Source organism: Nelumbo nucifera, chromosome 5 (genome assembly GCF_055504915.1).
Source record: "Nelumbo nucifera cultivar China Antique chromosome 5, China Antique-T2T, whole genome shotgun sequence".
In the NCBI taxonomy this organism is placed as follows: Eukaryota; Viridiplantae; Streptophyta; class Magnoliopsida; order Proteales; family Nelumbonaceae; genus Nelumbo; species Nelumbo nucifera.
In genome coordinates this window covers 36,315,658-36,335,090 of record NC_142653.1, presented here as the reverse complement: position 1 = coordinate 36,335,090, position 19,433 = coordinate 36,315,658, and the positions used below count along the sequence as shown (strand labels likewise).

Sequence of the window (19,433 nt, the reverse complement as noted above, 5' to 3'; positions counted from 1 at the left end):
TCGGGGAGTGGGTGAGCTAATACTAGCCGTTACAAGGCATTATCCCGTGAGACTTGGGGTACGATGGTGAGATCATTGAAATTACCATGCGGTGGTCGGTCTGACTAGGAGGCGAGCTGCCTGTGAAGTGTCGGGCTGCACCTAGTTGTCATGAGGTGCCATGTGTCACAATATCATTGGAGGGCCCAATCCGCCCTCATCATTTGCCCCCCACTACCGAGCTGAAAGTAACTTGGCGAAGGGAGTAGATTGCTCCTTTTGGCATTAAATGACTAATTCGATGAGCTCGTAAGCATCAATTCAATTCCTTAGGCTCTGGGAGTGACTCGTAGTCCACTCTCCTTGATCTTTGATTTTGCCCATGCCGAAGAGGCGACTGGGTCTTATGTGGTGCCGAAGTCTTTGCCAGTTCGGTACTTTAGCCCTTAGGCTCTGGGAGCGACTCGTAGTCCACTCTCCTTGATCTTTGATTTTGCCCATGCCGAAGAGGCGACTAGGTCTTATGTGGTGCCGAATTCGTTGCTAGTTCGGTACTTTAGCCCTTAGGCTCTGGGAGCGATTCGTAGTCCACTCTCCTTGATCTTTGATTTTGCCCATGCTGAAGAGGCGACTGGGTCTTATGTGGTGCCGAAATCTTTGCCAGTTCGGTACTTTAGCCCTTAGGCTCTTGGAGCGACTCGTAGTCCACTCTCCTTGATCTTTGGTTTTGCCCATGCCGAAGAGGTGACTGGGTCTTAGGTGGTGAGAAAGTCTTTTATCAATTCACCAGTTCGCGCCTGGGCCAGGCCGCCAAACCGCGTGCATGCCGTCGGGCTGCACATAGGCCGCCAGGCCGCGCGCAGGTCGTCAGGCCGCTGGGTGGGCGCCTTAGAGCTATGATTGTGCTGCATCAGCCTCGTGATGCCGGTCACCCACTCTTACATGAAGCTACTAGGAGCTCGACCAACGGGGGCATCACTACTGACTTTGGGTCGCCAGCTCGCACAGGAGCCTTGGAAGGCTTGATCAGCAAGGGCGTCCATGCAGTCTGTTGGCCGTCAACTCCTGTGGAAGCCATGAAGAGCTCATCTTTGTAGAGGGGACCTCGCGAAGAGGACTGATGAGGCTTTATTCGAGTTGAAATAAAATTGGTAGAGCTGCTTAGTCTGTTAGCTATCAACTTCCTGCATAGTCTTTGAGTTCATAAAAAATGGAAACTAGAAAGCGAGAGCTTTAGTTTCTAAAAAGTGAGAACTTAGCTTTCTGGAAGAGGAGGACTTAGCCCTTCAAAGGACGAGAACTTAGCTTTCTGGAAGAAGAGGACTTAGCCTTTCAGAGGATGAGAACTTAGCTCTTTGTAGCGTTTCCCACAGATGGCACCAAATGATGTTTCACTTTTTGGTGATGTCCAATTTTTTGTGCTAAGTACCTCGTCATTCGGTCTGCTTCCAAGTGGCCGATGACTCAGAGGCTGAAGTGAACTTTTGCCGGATGAGGACCTGGATGCCGAGCGCCAAATGATGTAGCACAATCCGGCTGCTCCTAGATGGAGGTGACCTGGCTCCCGGTAGACGGCGGACCTGGTGACCTGCAAGAGATGAACCAAAGAACCCGGGGTTGTTTACCCTGCGGGGTGGCTCCGATGCTTAAGTTAGCTCTTAGTTGTGAGCTGAAAATGATATTGGATTGTGAGAGAGCTAGAGATTAGAGATCACCCATCATTTCTTCTTCTCCTTCGCCCCTGGGGGGTGAAGTCTTTATATACTGGAGTCCTCGCTGGTTTGGTGGAGTAGTTCCTGGATCCCCACTATGATGGGATATGTTTCCCTTTTAGTTGGGGATAACGCCACTAACCGGTAAGGTTGCCCATTCCCGCCTGAATCGGGGAGTGGGTGAGCTAATACTAGCCGTTACAAGGCATTATCCCGTAAGACGCGGGGTACGATGGTGAGATCATTGAAATTACCATGCGGTGGTCGGTCTGATTAGGAGGCGAGCTGCCTGTGAAGTGTCGGGCTGCTTGGTGGCGAGTTGCCTGTGAAGTGTCGGGCTGCTTGGTGGCGAGTTGCCTAGTGGCGAGCCGCCTGTGAAGTGTTGGGCTGCTTGATGGCGAGCTGCCTGTGAAGTGTCGGGCTGCTTGGTGGCGAGCTGCCTGTAAAGTGCTGGGCTGTACCTAGTTGTCATGAGGTGCCATGTGTTACAATATCATTGGAGGGCCATATCCACCCTCATCAGCATCTGAAGTAGGAATTCTCAAATATATGCTTATTTTTCTAAGCATAAGATAACCTGATATCAGGTACATTATTTATTTGGAAGAAGGTTGCTTCTTAAGGTCACTTTAGTCATTCAAAAACGAGGAGACACTTGGGAAATGGGAACTACTTGAAAATGAAATTCAGGAAAAATCTGACCCAAACCCATTAACCCGATCCAAAAACTGTTTAAGGCCTCATATTTAGCCTTCCAAATCTGTGACCCGATCTGACCCGAAAATTGAGTTGGGTCAGGTTCATTCACAGATCAATCTGCTGACCTGATTGTCAATTTTAATTGGGACTATTTATAAATTATTAGAAGTTTTCACGTATTCAGTCTTTATTCTTTATTGTTTAATGGATAAATTTCTTAAACTACCCTTATGATTTAGCTAATTGACTAAGTGTACCCTTACTGTTTGAAAATTGACTAACACTACCCTTATTGTTTTTGACAATTGACTAACTCTTCCCTTACCATTAACGTTTGTTAACATAAAAGTGAAAAAGACTATTTTACCCTTTCTTCTTCTTCAAATTTTCAAAATAAAACAGAGAAAGGGGAGAGAAACACTTACTCTCTAAAATTGATAGTCTAATTCCGATCCACAAAGAGTGAAAAAAAGAACAAATAATAAGAGAGAGAATGGCGATTCCTCAATTTGTACCTTTCCCATCTTCAACTCTCACTTACAGATGGAGAGAGATTTCCCAGCTCGGTCCTCTTTCTTACGAAAAAACCAATCATTACGGGTTTTTCTAGAGCTGATATTTGGAAGGTTAGGGGGTGTGGTGTTTCGTGAGATTAACCGGAGGCTGCCGCTGTGCTCACGGCTGGACAGAGAGGATCTGCCCCAACTCAATGCATGTGCTCAGATTAAACTAGAATTTCCTATCGCTACTTAGGCATGAGCAACTTGATTCGTCCTTCTCCATTTATCCTTTCTCTTCTCTTCCTTATTTTCCTCATCTCCACTTTTGCAATCTCTCTCTACTCATTTTTACTTCTACTACATTTCTACTCTGGGTTTGAGATCAGAAAGTTGTTTTTTCAGGTTTTGCTACCGCTTCTAAGATCTCTACTACTGTTAACATCTCCGGTGGCTCTCATCGGTGTTATCTCAGATTTGGGTTCCGATACAAGACAACCGTTTTTTTCTATCAGATCTCCATTGCCGTCGATCTCTCCGATGACTCTCATCGAGGTTATCTCAGATCTAGGTTTCTCCGAAAAACACTACGTTGGTTCACCCAAATCCAACTAAGGGAGAGAGAGAGAGATGAAAGGTCAATATGATTTGATGATTTCAATTGAAATCCACTGAAATCTACTGAAAGTGTCTACATGAACCTGACCCACCCAATCGATTGTTAGGTGGATAGACATATGAATATAAGTGAAAGAATTTTTGGGCCGAAAGAAATAAGATCAACACCAAACAAGCACTATATATATATATATATATATATATATATATATATATATATTAATGAGTCAATAATGGGTAAAATACTTGAACCTCCCCTAAAGTTTTCATAAATACTGAAGCATCCCCTCTTTTTTCAAATTGGACTAAGACCTCCCATATTAAGTCATATCATGGGACAATAACCTCCCATCATTAGTAATTCATCAAAATCTGTTAAAATGTGGCAGCATATGTGGGTTTATTTTTTTGGAAAAATCCAATTTTGCTCTTTAGGCTCTGTTTGGAAGGAATATAAATGCAAATATGTAGAATGCAAAACCTTGTAATTGTATTATTTTGTATGTATTTGCAGTGTACATATTTTTATTTGTACGCTTTGCAAACTGAACTTTATGAACCCTTTTAACAATTCAAATCATACTCCTGTCATTTTCTATGGTGCTGTTTAACTCCACAACAAGCACAAATTTCATTTCTAAGATTTCTGCTATAAATTGGAGAAGCCAATTGAGGCCACCATGCTCAAAGCTGTTCTTTGCAACATTGAATTCAAAGTTCTGGCCACTTGGGTTTGTTTTCTTAGTTGGGTTAGTGGTGGAGAAGCCAATTAAGGTTAGGGCCTTAAAGTTAGGATTGGGGTTCCATTTGACAAATGATTTTAAGTTAAAAGCTTGCAAAGGGGTATCCAATGGAAAGTTGGTTGTGTTAGGTGAGAAGAATAAACAGGAATTGACGTGTGGAGGTCTCAATGATATCAGGTGCCATAAAGGGACTACAATGTGGTTAATTAAGTTCAATGAAATGACGTGTTTGAATCAATTTAGGATTTTTGTTTTGATTTGAATAATTATTTATAATATTCGAGTAAGGATTAAACACCAGAAAATGATCTCCCTATATTAATTCCTATGTAAATAAATCAAGTCCCTTCTAACTTTCTAATTTAAGGCTCAGTTTGGAAGGAATATAAATATAAATATGTAGGGTGCAAAACTTTGTATTTTGTATTGTTTTCTATGTATTTATACTGTATATATTTGTATTTATACTCTTTTCAAATTAAGCCTAAATATCTGTTTTTTAACTCTATTTTCAATTGCAAATGACTTCTTCTGGATCAATACTAAGCAACGCCCTCAGAAATCTTTTTTATTTTTATTTTTATTTTATGGCTCAATTTGAAAGGAGTACAAATACAAATATGTACAGTGCAAATACATACAAGATAATACAAAATACAAGGTTTTGCACTCTACAAACTTGTATTTATACTCTTTCCAAACTGAGCCTATATGAATAGAGTAGTAAGTATAAAAAGAGATTCTTCGCTTGTTCAGCCTATATGAATATGTACAGTGCAAATTTTGCAAAAGAGATTCTTCTGCTTTGAAAATATAAAGTAGTAAGTATAAAAAAGAGATTTTAATGATTCTGTTAGATATAACTCTCACACGGGAGGTCTTAGTCCAATTTAAAAAAAGAGAGAATATTTCAGTATATTTATAAGAAAACTCAGGGGAGTTTAGTCTTTTACCCGTTAATAACTGGTCACTTCTACATTAGTTTAGAGCTGAAAGGAGCCTTGTGTGTCAAATAGGGCTACAATATAGGTCAAATTAGATACAAATCAATTATTTTAGGCTTCTTGGTTTGTTCTACCTTACGGGCTCAGTCTCTTCGGCCTCAACGAAGAAGCCACTGCCTGAACCTTGGGTCGTGAATGTCTACGGGCTATGGCCAACTCAACCACCATATCCGGATCCAGAACCTGAACCATAGCCAGAGCTACTGCCTGAACCACCACCACCGCCTCCACCACCACCACCTCCACCTCCACCTCCTCCACCATTGGCACCTCCTGCTCCATATCCTGAGCCACTACCAGAATCGTATCCGGAACCACTCCCATGTCCATTGCCTGATTTAGGGCTGTTTACAGGTCGGGTTGGGTTGGTTTATTGAGTTTTTTCCAACCGACCCAACCTGGTCGGGTTACCTGAGATGGAAACCGAAACCAACCCAGTGTTAAGCAAAATCGACCTGGTCAGTTTGAGTCGGGTTGGGTCGGTTTGGGTCAGTTTCGGCTTTAAGTTCATTCATGCCCCCCATGGCCACCTAGTTTTCTGGAAATATATTTAAAATTGAAATATGTATTTTAGAAATATATATATAAACAAAAATATACATACAAATATATTGGAATATATATTTTTCTGGAAATATATATCTGACATATTTCATAATATATATATATATTTTAGATATAGATATTGGAATATATATTTTCAGATATTTCAGTTTTTAGTTAAGTAGGAACTAAGTAAGAAAACCAAAACCGACACGAACCATCGGTTTATGAATTTGTACAACCCGAAACCGACCGGTGCTGATGAAAAGCCAGCCGACTCGGGTTGGGTTGGTCTGGGTTGGTCGGTTTGGCCGGGTTGGGCCTTCTTATGAACGGCCCTAGCCTGATCCACCTCCACCTCCACCTCCACTCACCTCCACCTCCACTGAGCCACTACTAGAACCGTACAATGATTAAGTTGAGCCATTGCCTTTGCCACTATGTAGTCGGAACCACTCCCAGCTCGACACTTTATCTCTTAAGTTTTGGGAGCGACTCGCGGTCCACTCTCCTTATCCTTATTTAGTCGACGTGTGGCTTGACCTATTTGCCTAAGCAGGTGGTCATTCTCTAGTTACTTCTCATATGGATGCTTCTACATCATCCCGTGGGATTATCTTCTTGGATGACTGTTTGTAAGACCACAACATACATGTTCTGCCCCCCCTTGCGATGGCATAATGTTGTTGCCGGTGTGAGTCGGAAGTTCGGGGCCATGGCTGCGTTGCATCATCCTCGTAATGATGCCGATCATCCACTCCTACGAGAAGCCACAGGGACCTCGACCTCTAGGAGCAGCCCTACTAACTGTAGGTCGACGACTCGCTCAGGAGCCTTGAGGAGCTCGACCCGCAAGGGCGTTCGCATAGTTCGTAGGCCACTAACTCTCGCGGGAGCCGCGAAGGGTTCGATTTGTAAGGGAGACGTCACGAAGATGATTGATGAGGCTTATCCGAGTTGAAATAAAGTCAGCAGAGCTACTTAGTCTATTGGATCCGAGCTGAAATAAAGTCAGCAGAGCTACTTAGTCTATTGGCCATCAACTTCATGCGGGAACCATGACTGGCTTGACATGTAGGGACAACCTTATAGTCAATCAAACAACCCTTATAGTGACACATAGTGACAAAGGCCATGCTCTCACTTTACCATTGAACTGAGATTCAGATTTACTATTTCTTTGAAGAAACTGAGTTCTACAATGTTTACTTAACTGACACGTTTGACAAGAAAAATCAGAAACAAACATTGACTTAAACAGTTATGGGAATATAACTTTCAAAGATTGAAAAGACAAATGACTTAGACGACAATGCCATAAATAGACTCTCTTCTTGCAGGGTTGACTCATAGACTCTGTAACATGAAGACCAATTTTATTCTCCATCATGTAAAGTCCATCAACCATACGTCCCCTACAAATCGTCATCCCCGAGGCCAGATCCTGAATCACACAATGAGAAGGGAAAAATGTCACTGAGCAATTCAAGGAATTAGTAACACTACTAACAGAGAACAAATTAATGGGAAATTTTGGAACATGAAGGACATCAGAAAGGGTAAGACCAAGAGGAAGAGATAGGTTTCCTTGACCAGCTATGGAAGTATATGATCCATCAGCTAGTCTCACCGTGTCTCTTCTAGAAAGAAGGTGATAGGTTTGAAAGTAAAATGACGTACCAGTCATGTGTTTTGACGCTCCAAAATCAATGATCCATGGAGAGTCAAAGGTGTGAGAAGTAACATGGAAAGCTGTGGTAGGGTTACCTGACGTAGATGCAAATGAGGTTGAGGGAGGAGCATCCATCTGACGAAATGCTCTACCATAGAGCTCTAAATGATCACGGAAGGAATTTATAAAATCCTCCCTCGGGTCAGATCCAGTGAGATGTGTCTGAGTCACAGTAGAAGTGGAGGGCTGATTCTCCCGAGTAACCATGTTGGCCATGTGATGTTTATTTGTACCTTTCTGTCTGGGCCTCTTATTCACCTCTGAACCTTGCTTCTTAGTTAGATCTTGAGCCCATTTTGGTTTTCCATGAAGATCCCAACAGGTATCTTTGGTGTGTCGGGATTTCTGACAAGGAATGCACCACAATTTATCCTTATATTCTGTTTTTTTCTGGAGATCTCCTTTCCTAGAAGAAGATCCCACACTAGTAGAAACACCCCCTTTTGCTACCAACACAACTGCATCCCCATAGTGGTCCAGGTAATGCTGGCTGCTGGCTGCATCTCAGATTAGATAAAAAGTTGGGTTTGATCAATATAGTTGTCGTTTCATTGTTTGGTATTTGGCCACCCCAAACCTGAAGAATATAGATATAGGACTGCGCTTGATTGAAGGAAACAAGAATTTTTTTATTTTACCATTTTCATCATTTTCATAGCAAGGCATAAATGGGACCAAAATTTAATTTCAGACAACCAAAAGTAACATTAATATTTTACTCTTAATATAATGCTCAAGGGAGAAAAAGAATACAAGCCATGCCATCACTCTCTATGCACAAAATGTGCCTAGATTTTGTGGACTTGAATTCAACATAGGACAATAAAAACAAAACAAAGTTATGTTATTGTCATCTTCTTTTGGACTTGAAACCAGTATATGTAGATTGTGATGAATAACTCAACTCCATTATTTTAACCTTCCATGCGGATGATGCACCGGAGGCCTTCACCCTTTAGCATATAATCAAAAGCTTTGTTGATATCTGAGAATGCCACTTCATGGGTAATAAACTTTTCCACCTCAAGTTCCTGCTCAATGATCACAAGATTTGAAGTTTATCAACTTCTTACTCTGAATAACATCTACATGTATGAATCATCAATACAAGATTTTTCATTTTTCTAGCATGGGATCATCAGGAAGGTAATTGTTAATGAAATCTGCAAATTTACCTTATTCATGTATTTTTCTACAACGGAAGGAAGACCACTGCGTGGTTTGTAGTTTCCAAAGAAGGTGCCCTTGAGAGTTCTCTCATTCAATAGATTCACAGGGTGCGTCTTGAAAACAGCATCTTTGGTAGGTACACCCACAAGAACAGCAACACCCCAACCCTGAAAGAATATTTTATATTTTTCATTGAGATTCAGTGGAACGGTGTGTTGAGACACTTTAATTCGGAGAGGAGGAACAATTCAGGGAAAGCATTTAAATGATGACAACTTACATCATGAACACATTCAAAAGCAGAGATCATGGCATCAATGTTTCCAGTACATTCAACACTCCTGTCAACTCCTCCATCAGTCATTTCAGCAATCACCTACACAAGATGGGTGCAAGAAAATTGGTTCAATCTATGAGATAATACAAGAAGGTTTAGCATCATTGAAATGCCAGAATTTGATAACAAGGGTTCCAGTATCAAACCTCTTGAACTGGTTTATTGTGGTCTTTTGGATTAACAAACTCAGTACAGCCAAACTTCTTAGCTGTTCAGAAGAAATAAAAGAAAACTCATTTGCTTTTTCACCTTCAATTTTATGATATAAAGATGATTAAGTGCTGGTAGGGCTGAATCATTTACCTTCCTCAAACCTCTTGGTGTTCACATCGACACCAATAATTCTAGAAGCCCCAGAAATTCTGGCCCCTTCTGCAGCCTATTCCCATGGTGCCAGCACAAATAAATCTGTCAGTAGGTGAATTGGAATGAACTGACAAGAACAACATTGATGTATATGACAAGAAATAGAAACTCACAGCAAGTCCTACGGCTCCCAGACCAAAGACGGCCACTGATGAGCCCTTGGGAGGTTTTGCAACATTCAAGGTAGCACCAAGACCTTGAAGAGAAAAATCAAAGTTTATTGATCAATGGAGAACATAATTAAACTGCAATTTGAATATAATTAAGTTGGGATTGGGTTAATATTTATGCACCTGTGGAGATGCCACAACTGAGGACACAAACTTTGTCTAAAGGGGCTGAAGGGTTGATCTTGGCGACAGAGCCAACATGCATGACACTGTATTCACTGAAGGTGGAGGTGCCCAAAAAATGGTAAATAGGCTGGCCTTTTGCAGTAAACCTGGATTGGCCATCGCTAAGCATCACACCTCTATCGGTGTTGATCCTGAGGAGGCTGCACATGTTGCTCTCCGCTGACTTGCAGTGGGCACATTCCTTGCATTCTCCAGTGAACACTGGAAGGACTTTATCTCCTGGGGCAAGATCTGCTACGCCCTCTCCAACACTCTCAACAATCCTAGATATCCATCAAACAATTCGTTACATTCACTGATCAATCATCAAGGATTAGCGTTAGCAAACAATTATTTCATGAGATTGGGATTTGCATACCCTGCTGCCTCATGGCCATAGATTCGAGGAAACAAGGGATTTTGTCCCTGAAATTTTGAAAAAACCATTTTAGTTTGATCAGAAACTTTAGAAACATCACCACCATAAATCCAATTCAAACAGATACCTTTGTTTTAGCTTGTACCCAGCTACATTGTTTATTCTGATCAAATTGTTGATTTGAAAATGCAATAAGCAATTGAATAGTATATGAAAGTAGTGTATTTACCTTGGCTTCCCAGAAGTAGACGTCGGTGTGGCAGAGGGAGGTGAAGAGGATCTTCACACGAACCTCATTTGCCTGTGGAGGCGCCACCTCCACCTCTTCGATTGATAATGGCCTCCCAGCTTCCCATGCTATAGCAGCTGCATTGACAAAAAGAAAAAACAAGTGAATCTACAAGTAAAACACCCGATTCCTGCCATTGGAGCTAGGAGTCTGTTTGGTTTGTAGGAGTAGGGGTTTGGAATCGGAATGGAACTATTCCAATTTCAACTATAATTAAAATCCCATTCCCATTCTTGGTGGAATGACATCCTCCCTCTCTCTTGTCCAGATTACTATTCCGATTGCTATTTGGACCAAACAGACTATGGTAATAGACTTTTCAGTTCTGATTGAAGGGTTCTGATTCTGGTTGTGGTCTTAATTTTTTGTTTTGTTTTGAAGAACAAACCCCAGAAAAATCGAAATCAACTGAGAAACCAACTCCCAAATGACCCAAGAAACAAATAAACTAGAATAACTATTTATATTACTAACAGAAAACTAGACAAGAAGATGGGTTAAAACGAGTAGAAATTATAAACCAAACAAGCAATAAATAAAACTAAACAGCGGATCCCAAGATTGATAAACAGCGAATCCAGAAGAGAGGTGAAGGTCAGAATCAAAACAGGTAGGGATGAAAGAGCTATTGAAGTACCTTTGCAACGAATCACCTGACCAGCAGTACTCGACATTCTTTCTTTCTGGAGTTGGATTTTAGAAGGGTGGAGTGATAGACGGTGTTTATGGGGCAATTAAGGAGGTACGTACAGATGTATTTATAGGGAGAAAGAAATTAAAAAGCCTTTGTTCCTCCAAACAAAATCACTGTCCGGTGCGGTACAAAATAGCTATATTGGCGACGTAAGAGGATCTTTAGTTCCTTATTCTTGGGACGTCCCTGATTTCCATAACTGCTTTTGTCCTTTGAATTTTCGTTTCTCAAAGAAGAAAAAGAAGAAAATGTTGAATTTTTAAATCCGATCAACCAGGATTTAAGTGGTAATCTTGGGACATTTTCAACCATCCAATACATTTTACGTTGCAACTTTCCAATTAAAAGGCCAAAAACAAGAAAAAAAAGCAACTCAAAGGACACAACAAACCACAACAGAAAACACTCGAAAAATAGGAATCGAATTAGAGCTTCAAGTCAGACTGGAGCAAATTAATCTTCAAGCCAAACAGGGCACCCAAAAAGAAACTTGCCACGCTCATTAAAACCTTTCTATGCAAGAAGATGACATGCTACACCGTTACAGGACCGACCAATGTAAGAGAGCACAATTAGGGTCCATTTGTTTTATAGCTTGAATGGGAATAGTCTATTCCCATAGTTCTATTTGGTTTAGACAGAAACGATCGAAATTTCATTTCCAACAGTCTGTTTGGTTCGGCACTAATGTCTACCAAACCAAATACGCATTTCAATTTAATAGAATTTTTGGTAAGAAAATATCATGGTTTTCAAAACCGGACTGGACCGAACAATCGGACTGAAAAAACCGGTAACCGGTCAGGCCCCCGGGTCCGGTTACATTAAAAACCAGAAATCTTTAAAAAACATTGAAAAAGTTAAAAAACCGCTAACCCGGGCGGTCAGACCGCTAAACCGTTCAACGGGCAGCAGTTTGTGGGTTCTCTTTTTTATTTTCAATGTTTTAAATAAAATAAAAAAGCAAAAAATAAAATTACTTTAATATCCCCATCCCAAATAAATTAATCGAATGTAGGGTTAGAACCCCATTTTCGTTCTAACCCTTCGTTCTTCTCTCCTCTCAGCCCTCACACCCAACCGACCACCCGCTGCTACCAGCAACTCTGGCATTCGACGGTGATACACACTGACCGACGGTGATTAACGGCGACCAGCAACGGCTAGTTTGCAGCGGCGGCCATCGTTTTTTTGCGATATGCAGCACTTCCAGGCTTTGCGGCAGGCAAGTTTGCAGCAGCGGCCATCCCTCACACCCAACCGACCACCTGCGGCGGCCAGCATCTTCAGCGTTCGACGGCGACGCAAACCGACCGACTGCAACTAATGTCGACGGGCGATGGCGAGTTTGTAGCGGCGGCCAGTGTTTTTTACGATTTGCATCACTTCCGGGCTTTGCGGCAGGCAAGTTCTATCAATTGAACGATATTGGTTCAATTCAACCTAATCCAATATAATTCCATTAGGGGTGGGTCTGATCCAATCCAATCCAATAAATAATGTGGACCATTACGTCTGAGCTAAATCAATTCAATATATCTTATTTGTCCATTTATCAGTCCAAATTTATTTTGATTTCGACGGTTCCAACCCAAAAATTGGTCCATTGACACCTACATTAGAGCTCTAACCCGATTGACTCTTGCTGTGGATTATAACTGAGTTGAGCTTATACAGAGTTCCATAAAACGCTTGCTGTGTTTGAGAAGAGTTATTGCCCCTAAAGGTTATCATAGGAGTGTTTTCAATTTGCCATTGACCTAACTTGTTGAATCGTTCAAACCATCACCAAGCTTTGATTTTCGGTCCGGTTATGTTGAAACCCACTAATTGGTAAAAATGTTGACTTCGTCAAAAAACATCTGATATGGGCGGTTCAATTGTTGATCCATTCGACCTGGTCATCGGGTTGTGGGTTACACACTCAATGTATGTATATACTTTCGGAGGCCAAAATTTAAATGCATTCTGATGTTCAATTGGGGTGATCTTTTTTTTTTATTTTAGGTAACTTTTTGAGATCTATGCATCTCAAAATCAATGGGCCAAAGGTGCATTGCCCCTCTAATTTTGCCAAAAAACCCTTTTCTAGACCTCAAAAACAATTATACATGACCCATGACCTGAAGGCAAAGGTGAGTCCGCCTCTAGATAGGTTTTTAAAACATTGATCATAGGTAGTCATATATTTATATTCACTTCCATTAACTAGACATCTGAGAATGTCTTAATTTGAAGAGATCAACCAAATGGTGATCGATGCCAGGATCTGTGATTGTAGTCTAGAGTATTTTTGTGTGTTCAAGATGGGTAGTTGGAAATCTATATTACTCATGTAGCATCATAATATAGCATTCTGGTCCAACCCAAGTGATATGATTTAGGGTTATTAGATCGATCTGGCCAAGATATTTGTTGGAATTATTGGGCTGATTTAAGGTCCAATACATGGTGGCTGAATACGATGCTCATGGACCTAAGGAATGATCAGATTGCCAATCCAGAGGCTTCCTTAGTTCCTTTTGTAATCGGTGTTTTGAACACACTGTGTAGCTTTGTAGGTTAATAACAAAGGCAAATATGAGTACAATGAAGAATCGTCATACAACTTGTTTTGAGACTGAAGAAAAAAACGAGAGAGATTGTGTTCATTTCTTCACTCTCTATTCATCATATATCTAGGTTTCAGTTTAGAAAATGGCATTTTTCAGATTAAAGAATTGAAAGTTTGGACTACTGTTATCATCATATTCATAGAGAATTTTGATTAAGTTGGAATTAAGGGAAAGTATAAAACAAGAACATTGAACAAATGGTCTATGTATATAGTTCTTGAATCTTGAGCACCCTATCCTAAAACCCAGTCCAATATAAGGTAAGTCCAAACACAGACTGATCTAAATCCCAAAACAACTCAGATTGAGTTGTGTCTGCAAGGAGAGTGGACAAGGGGCAGGGGTTCCAAAAATTTTAATAAATGGATTATGATAAAGAATGTGGACCAAGTAGAGATGTAAACTGTAAATGTTCCTTTTACTTGCTTACATTATAAATAGGTGTCTGGCTGGGCACCTGTGAGCTCACTACTCAACCTAAGACCAACCTAATATAGAATTAAGCTTAAGTTTTAAGCCTAAGCAGCCCAGTTCATAGCCGAAAAAAAAAACCCAGTCCAACCTGAGCAAAAGCTAGTAGAGTTGAGTTGGCCCACCTAAGTTGCATTTTCCACCAATTCGAAATTCTGCTATTTGATGAATTGTCCACATTGGCCACTGTGGAGAAATAGTTCAGACAGTCCAGTTAGTTTCTCAAATAATTGATCTAGTTACAACCCTTTAGTTTCTAGTTAAAAGATGTGTTTGTTGGTACTACTGTTACTATTCCATACATGTAAGGTCTTTTCTCTGATCAATATGTTTTGTCACCAACTTGCCCTAGCCCGACTATGCCCACTCATGCCTGAACCTGGAAGAGTTGTGCTTGGATTTAGCTTGAACGACTTCACCTCAGGTGACGACCATATTATAATTAATCAAATTAAATTCTTGTATGGTTTCTCATCTCATTTCAGTTGTTTAAAAAGTGACAGTAGGATGAGGAGGAGTTTTGGCGAATCATATAAGTGCAATAGCTGGTCGTTCTTTGTTGACTTTAAGGATCCTTACATATCTATGTGATCGGTTTGCTGATGATCTTTTGATTTTTGGCAAATTAATGCTCAATTTCTGAAATTTATATCATTCATGAACAACTCAATATACCCATTCATTCTGCCATTAATCACCATGCAAAAATTAATTCTCAAAGAAATCCTCTGCTTCCGTCATTTATTGTTAATTTCAGAGATATTGGAGAGAGAGAGAGAGCAAGAGAGAGAGCAAGAGAGAGAGGGAGTTTTATTTATTTACCATAAAAAAATACTTAATAACTTATTTTATTGCCTTCAAAAAAAAAAAAAAACCACATGGATGGATGAACTGCACATCCAAGTCATCGTTCAATCTATGCCATGAGCATGGTGATTGACGAATTTATTTCAAAGTTGCGCAGTAGAGCAAACATCTAAATACACCCAACAGTCATTAAACGAGAGCACAGAGAGGAGAGAGAGAGAGCTAGAGAGGGAGAGAGAGAGAAAGAAGAGATGATTGATTCAATATGAAACGAGATCACAGAGAGCATAGTGTATAAGTCATCGTTCAATCTATGCCATGAGCATGGTGATTGACGAATTTATTTCAAAGTTGCGCAGTAGAGCAAACATCTAAATACACCCAACAGTCATTAAACGAGAGCACAGAGAGGAGAGAGAGAGAGAGCTAGAGAGGGAGAGAGAGAGAAAGAAGAGATGATTGATTCAATATGAAACGAGATCACAGAGAGCATAGTGTATATTCATTATGTATTTATATATACAATAATTAATATTTATTTTATTTTCAGTAATTATTTATTGTTTTTTTATAAATATGCTTTCAATAATTATTTATAAATGTATTTTTATCTTTGTTATTTCATAGAAAACTATCAATAATTATTCGAGATTAAACAACTATTATTTAACTTTTGAAATTTAATTTATCGTATTTATTGTATTTTTGTTATAAATTTATTTTTAGTAATTATATATTTTTTATAATTTATAGATTAATACTTATTAGAGATTAAACTATTATTTAATATTACACTATTTATTTACTAATTTAGTATATTTTCAGTATTTATTGTATTTTTGTAATTGTTGTATTTTTATTATATATCTATTATATTTTCATTATAAACTTTTTTTCAATGATCGTGTGCGTTTGATATAAATTTTCAATAGTTTTTGGAGATTAAACTATTGTTATTTATTAGAGATTAAACTATAAATTTAGTTGAAATTAGGAGCATTCAATGATTGGTTTAGTTTAGTTGCAGGCTATTTCGCCAACCAAATCAATCTAGTCAAGTCTGTAGTTTTTCACTTGAAACTGATTGACCATTAGTGAAAACCCACCAACTTGGTTTGTTTCGATTTGGGTCTATTTTCAGTTTAGTTTGTTTGTTTAAAAGATTTAAACTTGAAAATTAACTTTAAATTTCCTAAATTACAATGACATTAAAAAATAAATTACAAAAATTAAATCTAGGATAAAAAATATTTTAGACTAGCAAATATGGGAATTTTCCTACTTTCTTGTATTAAAAATTTAAATTTAAAATATAAAATATCAATATATTTTTATTAAACCAAAGTCGATTTGAAATACTAGAAAACCAACCAACTCGGGTTGAGTTTGATTGGATTGTTTATTAAAAAGTTAAAATATAAAACAATTATATACTCTTATGTATTTCTATTGTTTAACTTTTGCTTAACAAAGCACGGGTCCCCGTCACCATGCCTCGCTCCATTATCTGCACCCTGCATTCTCTTTGACTTTCTCTCCTCTCCCCTTCCCACCACTCGGGGTGTTCATGGTTCAGTTGATCAAACCGTGGAGTTTTATTTAGGACTGAACTGGTCCTATCGGTTTTTGGAAAATTGGTAATCGTAACCAAACCGAAACCAGTCGGTTAACCGGTTGACCGGTTTGGTTAATCGTTGGTTCGATTCGTCGGTTTTTTGGTTTTTCAATTTTTATAATATATATATATATAATAAAAAATTTATAAATAAATATATTATCTTTTAATTAATAAATAATATATCATATATTATATATATAATGCATATTTATTAATTTATAATATATAAAAAATATAAATATATATATATATAATATACATAAATATATAAAATATATAGAATATATGTATACCGGTCGGTTCGGCTAACCACTAGTTTTTTATATTGGTTAATCGAAACCAAATCGGTACCTTTGGTTTTTTAAAAATACTGAACCAAAATCGAACCGATTGGTTCGGTTAACCGATTTTTTGGTTAAGTTTCGGTCAGTTCTTTTGTTGGTTCGGTTTTTCAGTTTTTTTTTTTTGCTCACCCCTACCCACCACTCCCATTAAGCCATGTCACCCAACTACCTAAAAATATTCCTATAATCTCTCTCCTAAGGTATCTCATTTAAACCAATAGGAAAGTATCATGTTGCCAAACTCCTTAATCAATTCCTAAAATGCATCCCCCCAATCTATATCCACTCTCCCTCATTTAAAATATTAATATTAATTAATAATTATTTAAATATGGTTAATATTTAATCCCACCCAGATTCAATGAGTATTATATAGTGTTATTACCAAAAGTTAATAAATACAGTTAATAAATTACCAAAAATTAAATATTCTTATTAGTACGGTTAGTAAATTACCAAAAATTAATAAATATTGTTATTAATTAGCTCATTAACAACATTTTATAGAAATTGAAAACTCTTTAACTAATTTCTATAAGATTGAGAATTATATTTAACAATTATCAAAATGTATAAAATTTTAGTTATTGTTATTATTATAATTAATAACCAAATACAAATGGGGGAACAAAATATTATAATGTTAGAAAATGAAATTATTAATTAATTTATATTGAAAAATAAAAGATAAATTAACGTTATTTTGTTAGTAAATTATTAAATAAAAAATATATTTAAAAGTAATTTAAAAAAAAATTCAATAAATCCCCATAGTTACACAAATGTAATAAAATTTTCATAAAACTACATTTTCATAAAATAACATTTTTGAAATTAAAAGATATAAAGTATTTGAAAGTTTATTTAAAATGCGTTAAATAATTATTGAAAATTATTAGAATAGTTTGGAAATTTTAGGAAAATTTATTACATTTGATAGATTTTGGAAAATCATTGAAAAATTTTGTAATTTGCATTGCAAATTATTGAAGATTATTAAAGAATAATGACCATGTGAAATGGAAAACTATAATTTGAACAAATAATTAAGATAAATTAGTATAATATTGGAAAAAGGAAATTATTGGTTAGTTTATATTAAAAATTATAAGATAAATTAGTATAACTCTGTAAGTAAACCATTTAAAAAGAAAATAAATTATTTAATAAAAATTTAAATAAATTTGAATAAATTTTCAAAATTACACAAGTACAATACATTTTCCAAAATTTTCATAAAATTACCTTTTTGAATATTAAAGACAATTTAGTGTACTTTTAGAAATTTACTATGTTGTTCATACTCAATATATCATTTTGATCATTTCAATCAGGGTTGACAGGGACAATGTTTTCAAAACTGAATCAAACTAGATGGTTAAACCGGAAAAATTGGGAACCGGACACCGTTTCACCTCAAAATCACTTTTTGTCCAAAGACTGTTTATTTGGTTAGCAAACCGCAGACCTGGGCGGTCAAATTGTCAACCCGGACAACAGCTTTTGGCCTTTTTTTGTTTTTCTATTTTTTTTTGTGAGAGCGTGTCATCCATTCGGATTGAACAGTCAGACTGTTCGACCCCAAAACAATTCCATATCCGGTCCAATTTTAAAAACCTTGGATGGGGAGTGTGTGCCTTGCCTTGAACTTGGCTTGGTGTACGGCATGGCCTGGCCCAAGGCTCAGTCCATGGACCAACCTGACCGGCGGTACGCCCCGTGAGCCATGCCAAACCGACCCCCAAATTATCCTAAAGGAGGGAGGCATAGCCCGGGACGCCTTGTGGGCCAGCATGGCACGACTCGCACTTTGTGCGGGCCACATGCGGGTCATGTCGTGTCGACCCAGCATGACCCAATTTACTCCTCTACTTGAACCTGCCCAACATTGGGGACGGGACAGGGAAATTCGAGGATTCTTCGTCCTTGATAAGAAGTGGGGTGTCTTGCCCCTAAACTTGCCCGACATTGATGAGTGGTTACCTTGCCCTGAACCCGCGTGATACTAGGGACGGGACGGGAATGGGGTACCCTGCCCTGAACCCACCCAGTTGTCATTCTTATATAATTGTTAATTATTATTGAAATTAATAAAAATATTATCTTTTATAATTATTTTTATATATTTAAATTAATCAAAATTTCAATTAAAAATAATAAAAAGTAAAAATTATTAAAATGAAAAATAAATTTATTAAATCTTTCAAAATTTCCCATACATCACGCGTGTCTCTTCTAGTATTTATAAGAAAACTCAGGCGAGTTTAAGTCTTTTACCCATCAATAATTGGTCACTTCCACATTAGTTTAGAGCTGAAAGGAACCTTGTGTGTCAAATAGGGTTACAATAGGTCAAATTTGATACAAATCAATTATTCCAAGTTTCAAGGCTTGTTCAACCTGACGGGCTCGGTCTCTTGGGCCTCAACGAAGAAAAACTGTGCCCCTTTTTAATACATGAAAGCTTTCTTTATCTTCCAC

At 38.1% G+C, this 19,433-nt stretch overlaps 1 protein-coding gene across 1 annotated transcript; it reads right to left on the bottom strand.

Moving 5' to 3' along the window:
• Nucleotides 1–8,176: 8,176 nt before the first annotated feature.
• Nucleotides 8,177–11,308, bottom strand: LOC104606799 (alcohol dehydrogenase-like). The gene is made up of 10 exons (XM_010272167.2): nt 11,041–11,308; nt 10,344–10,480; nt 10,115–10,161; nt 9,694–10,019; nt 9,514–9,596; nt 9,338–9,413; nt 9,181–9,242; nt 8,978–9,073; nt 8,703–8,864; nt 8,177–8,558 (listed from the first exon to the last, which is right to left on the bottom strand). The coding sequence occupies exons 1-10, from the start codon at nt 11,075–11,077 to the stop codon at nt 8,442–8,444; spliced, it is 1,143 nt and encodes a 380-aa protein (XP_010270469.1). The 5' UTR covers nt 11,078–11,308; the 3' UTR covers nt 8,177–8,441.
• Between the last annotated feature and the right edge of the window lie 8,125 nt (nt 11,309–19,433).

Coding starts and splice junctions, on each gene's coding strand:
- LOC104606799 (XM_010272167.2), bottom strand. CDS start 11,077: ATGTCGAGTACTGCTGGTCAGGTGATTCGTTGCAAAG. Junction 10,162..10,343: donor TCTACTTCTGGGAAGCCAAG/GTAAATACACTA, acceptor TCAAAATTTCAG/GGACAAAATCCCTTGTTTCC. Junction 9,074..9,180: donor ACAATAAACCAGTTCAAGAG/GTTTGATACTGG, acceptor CATCTTGTGTAG/GTGATTGCTGAAATGACTGA.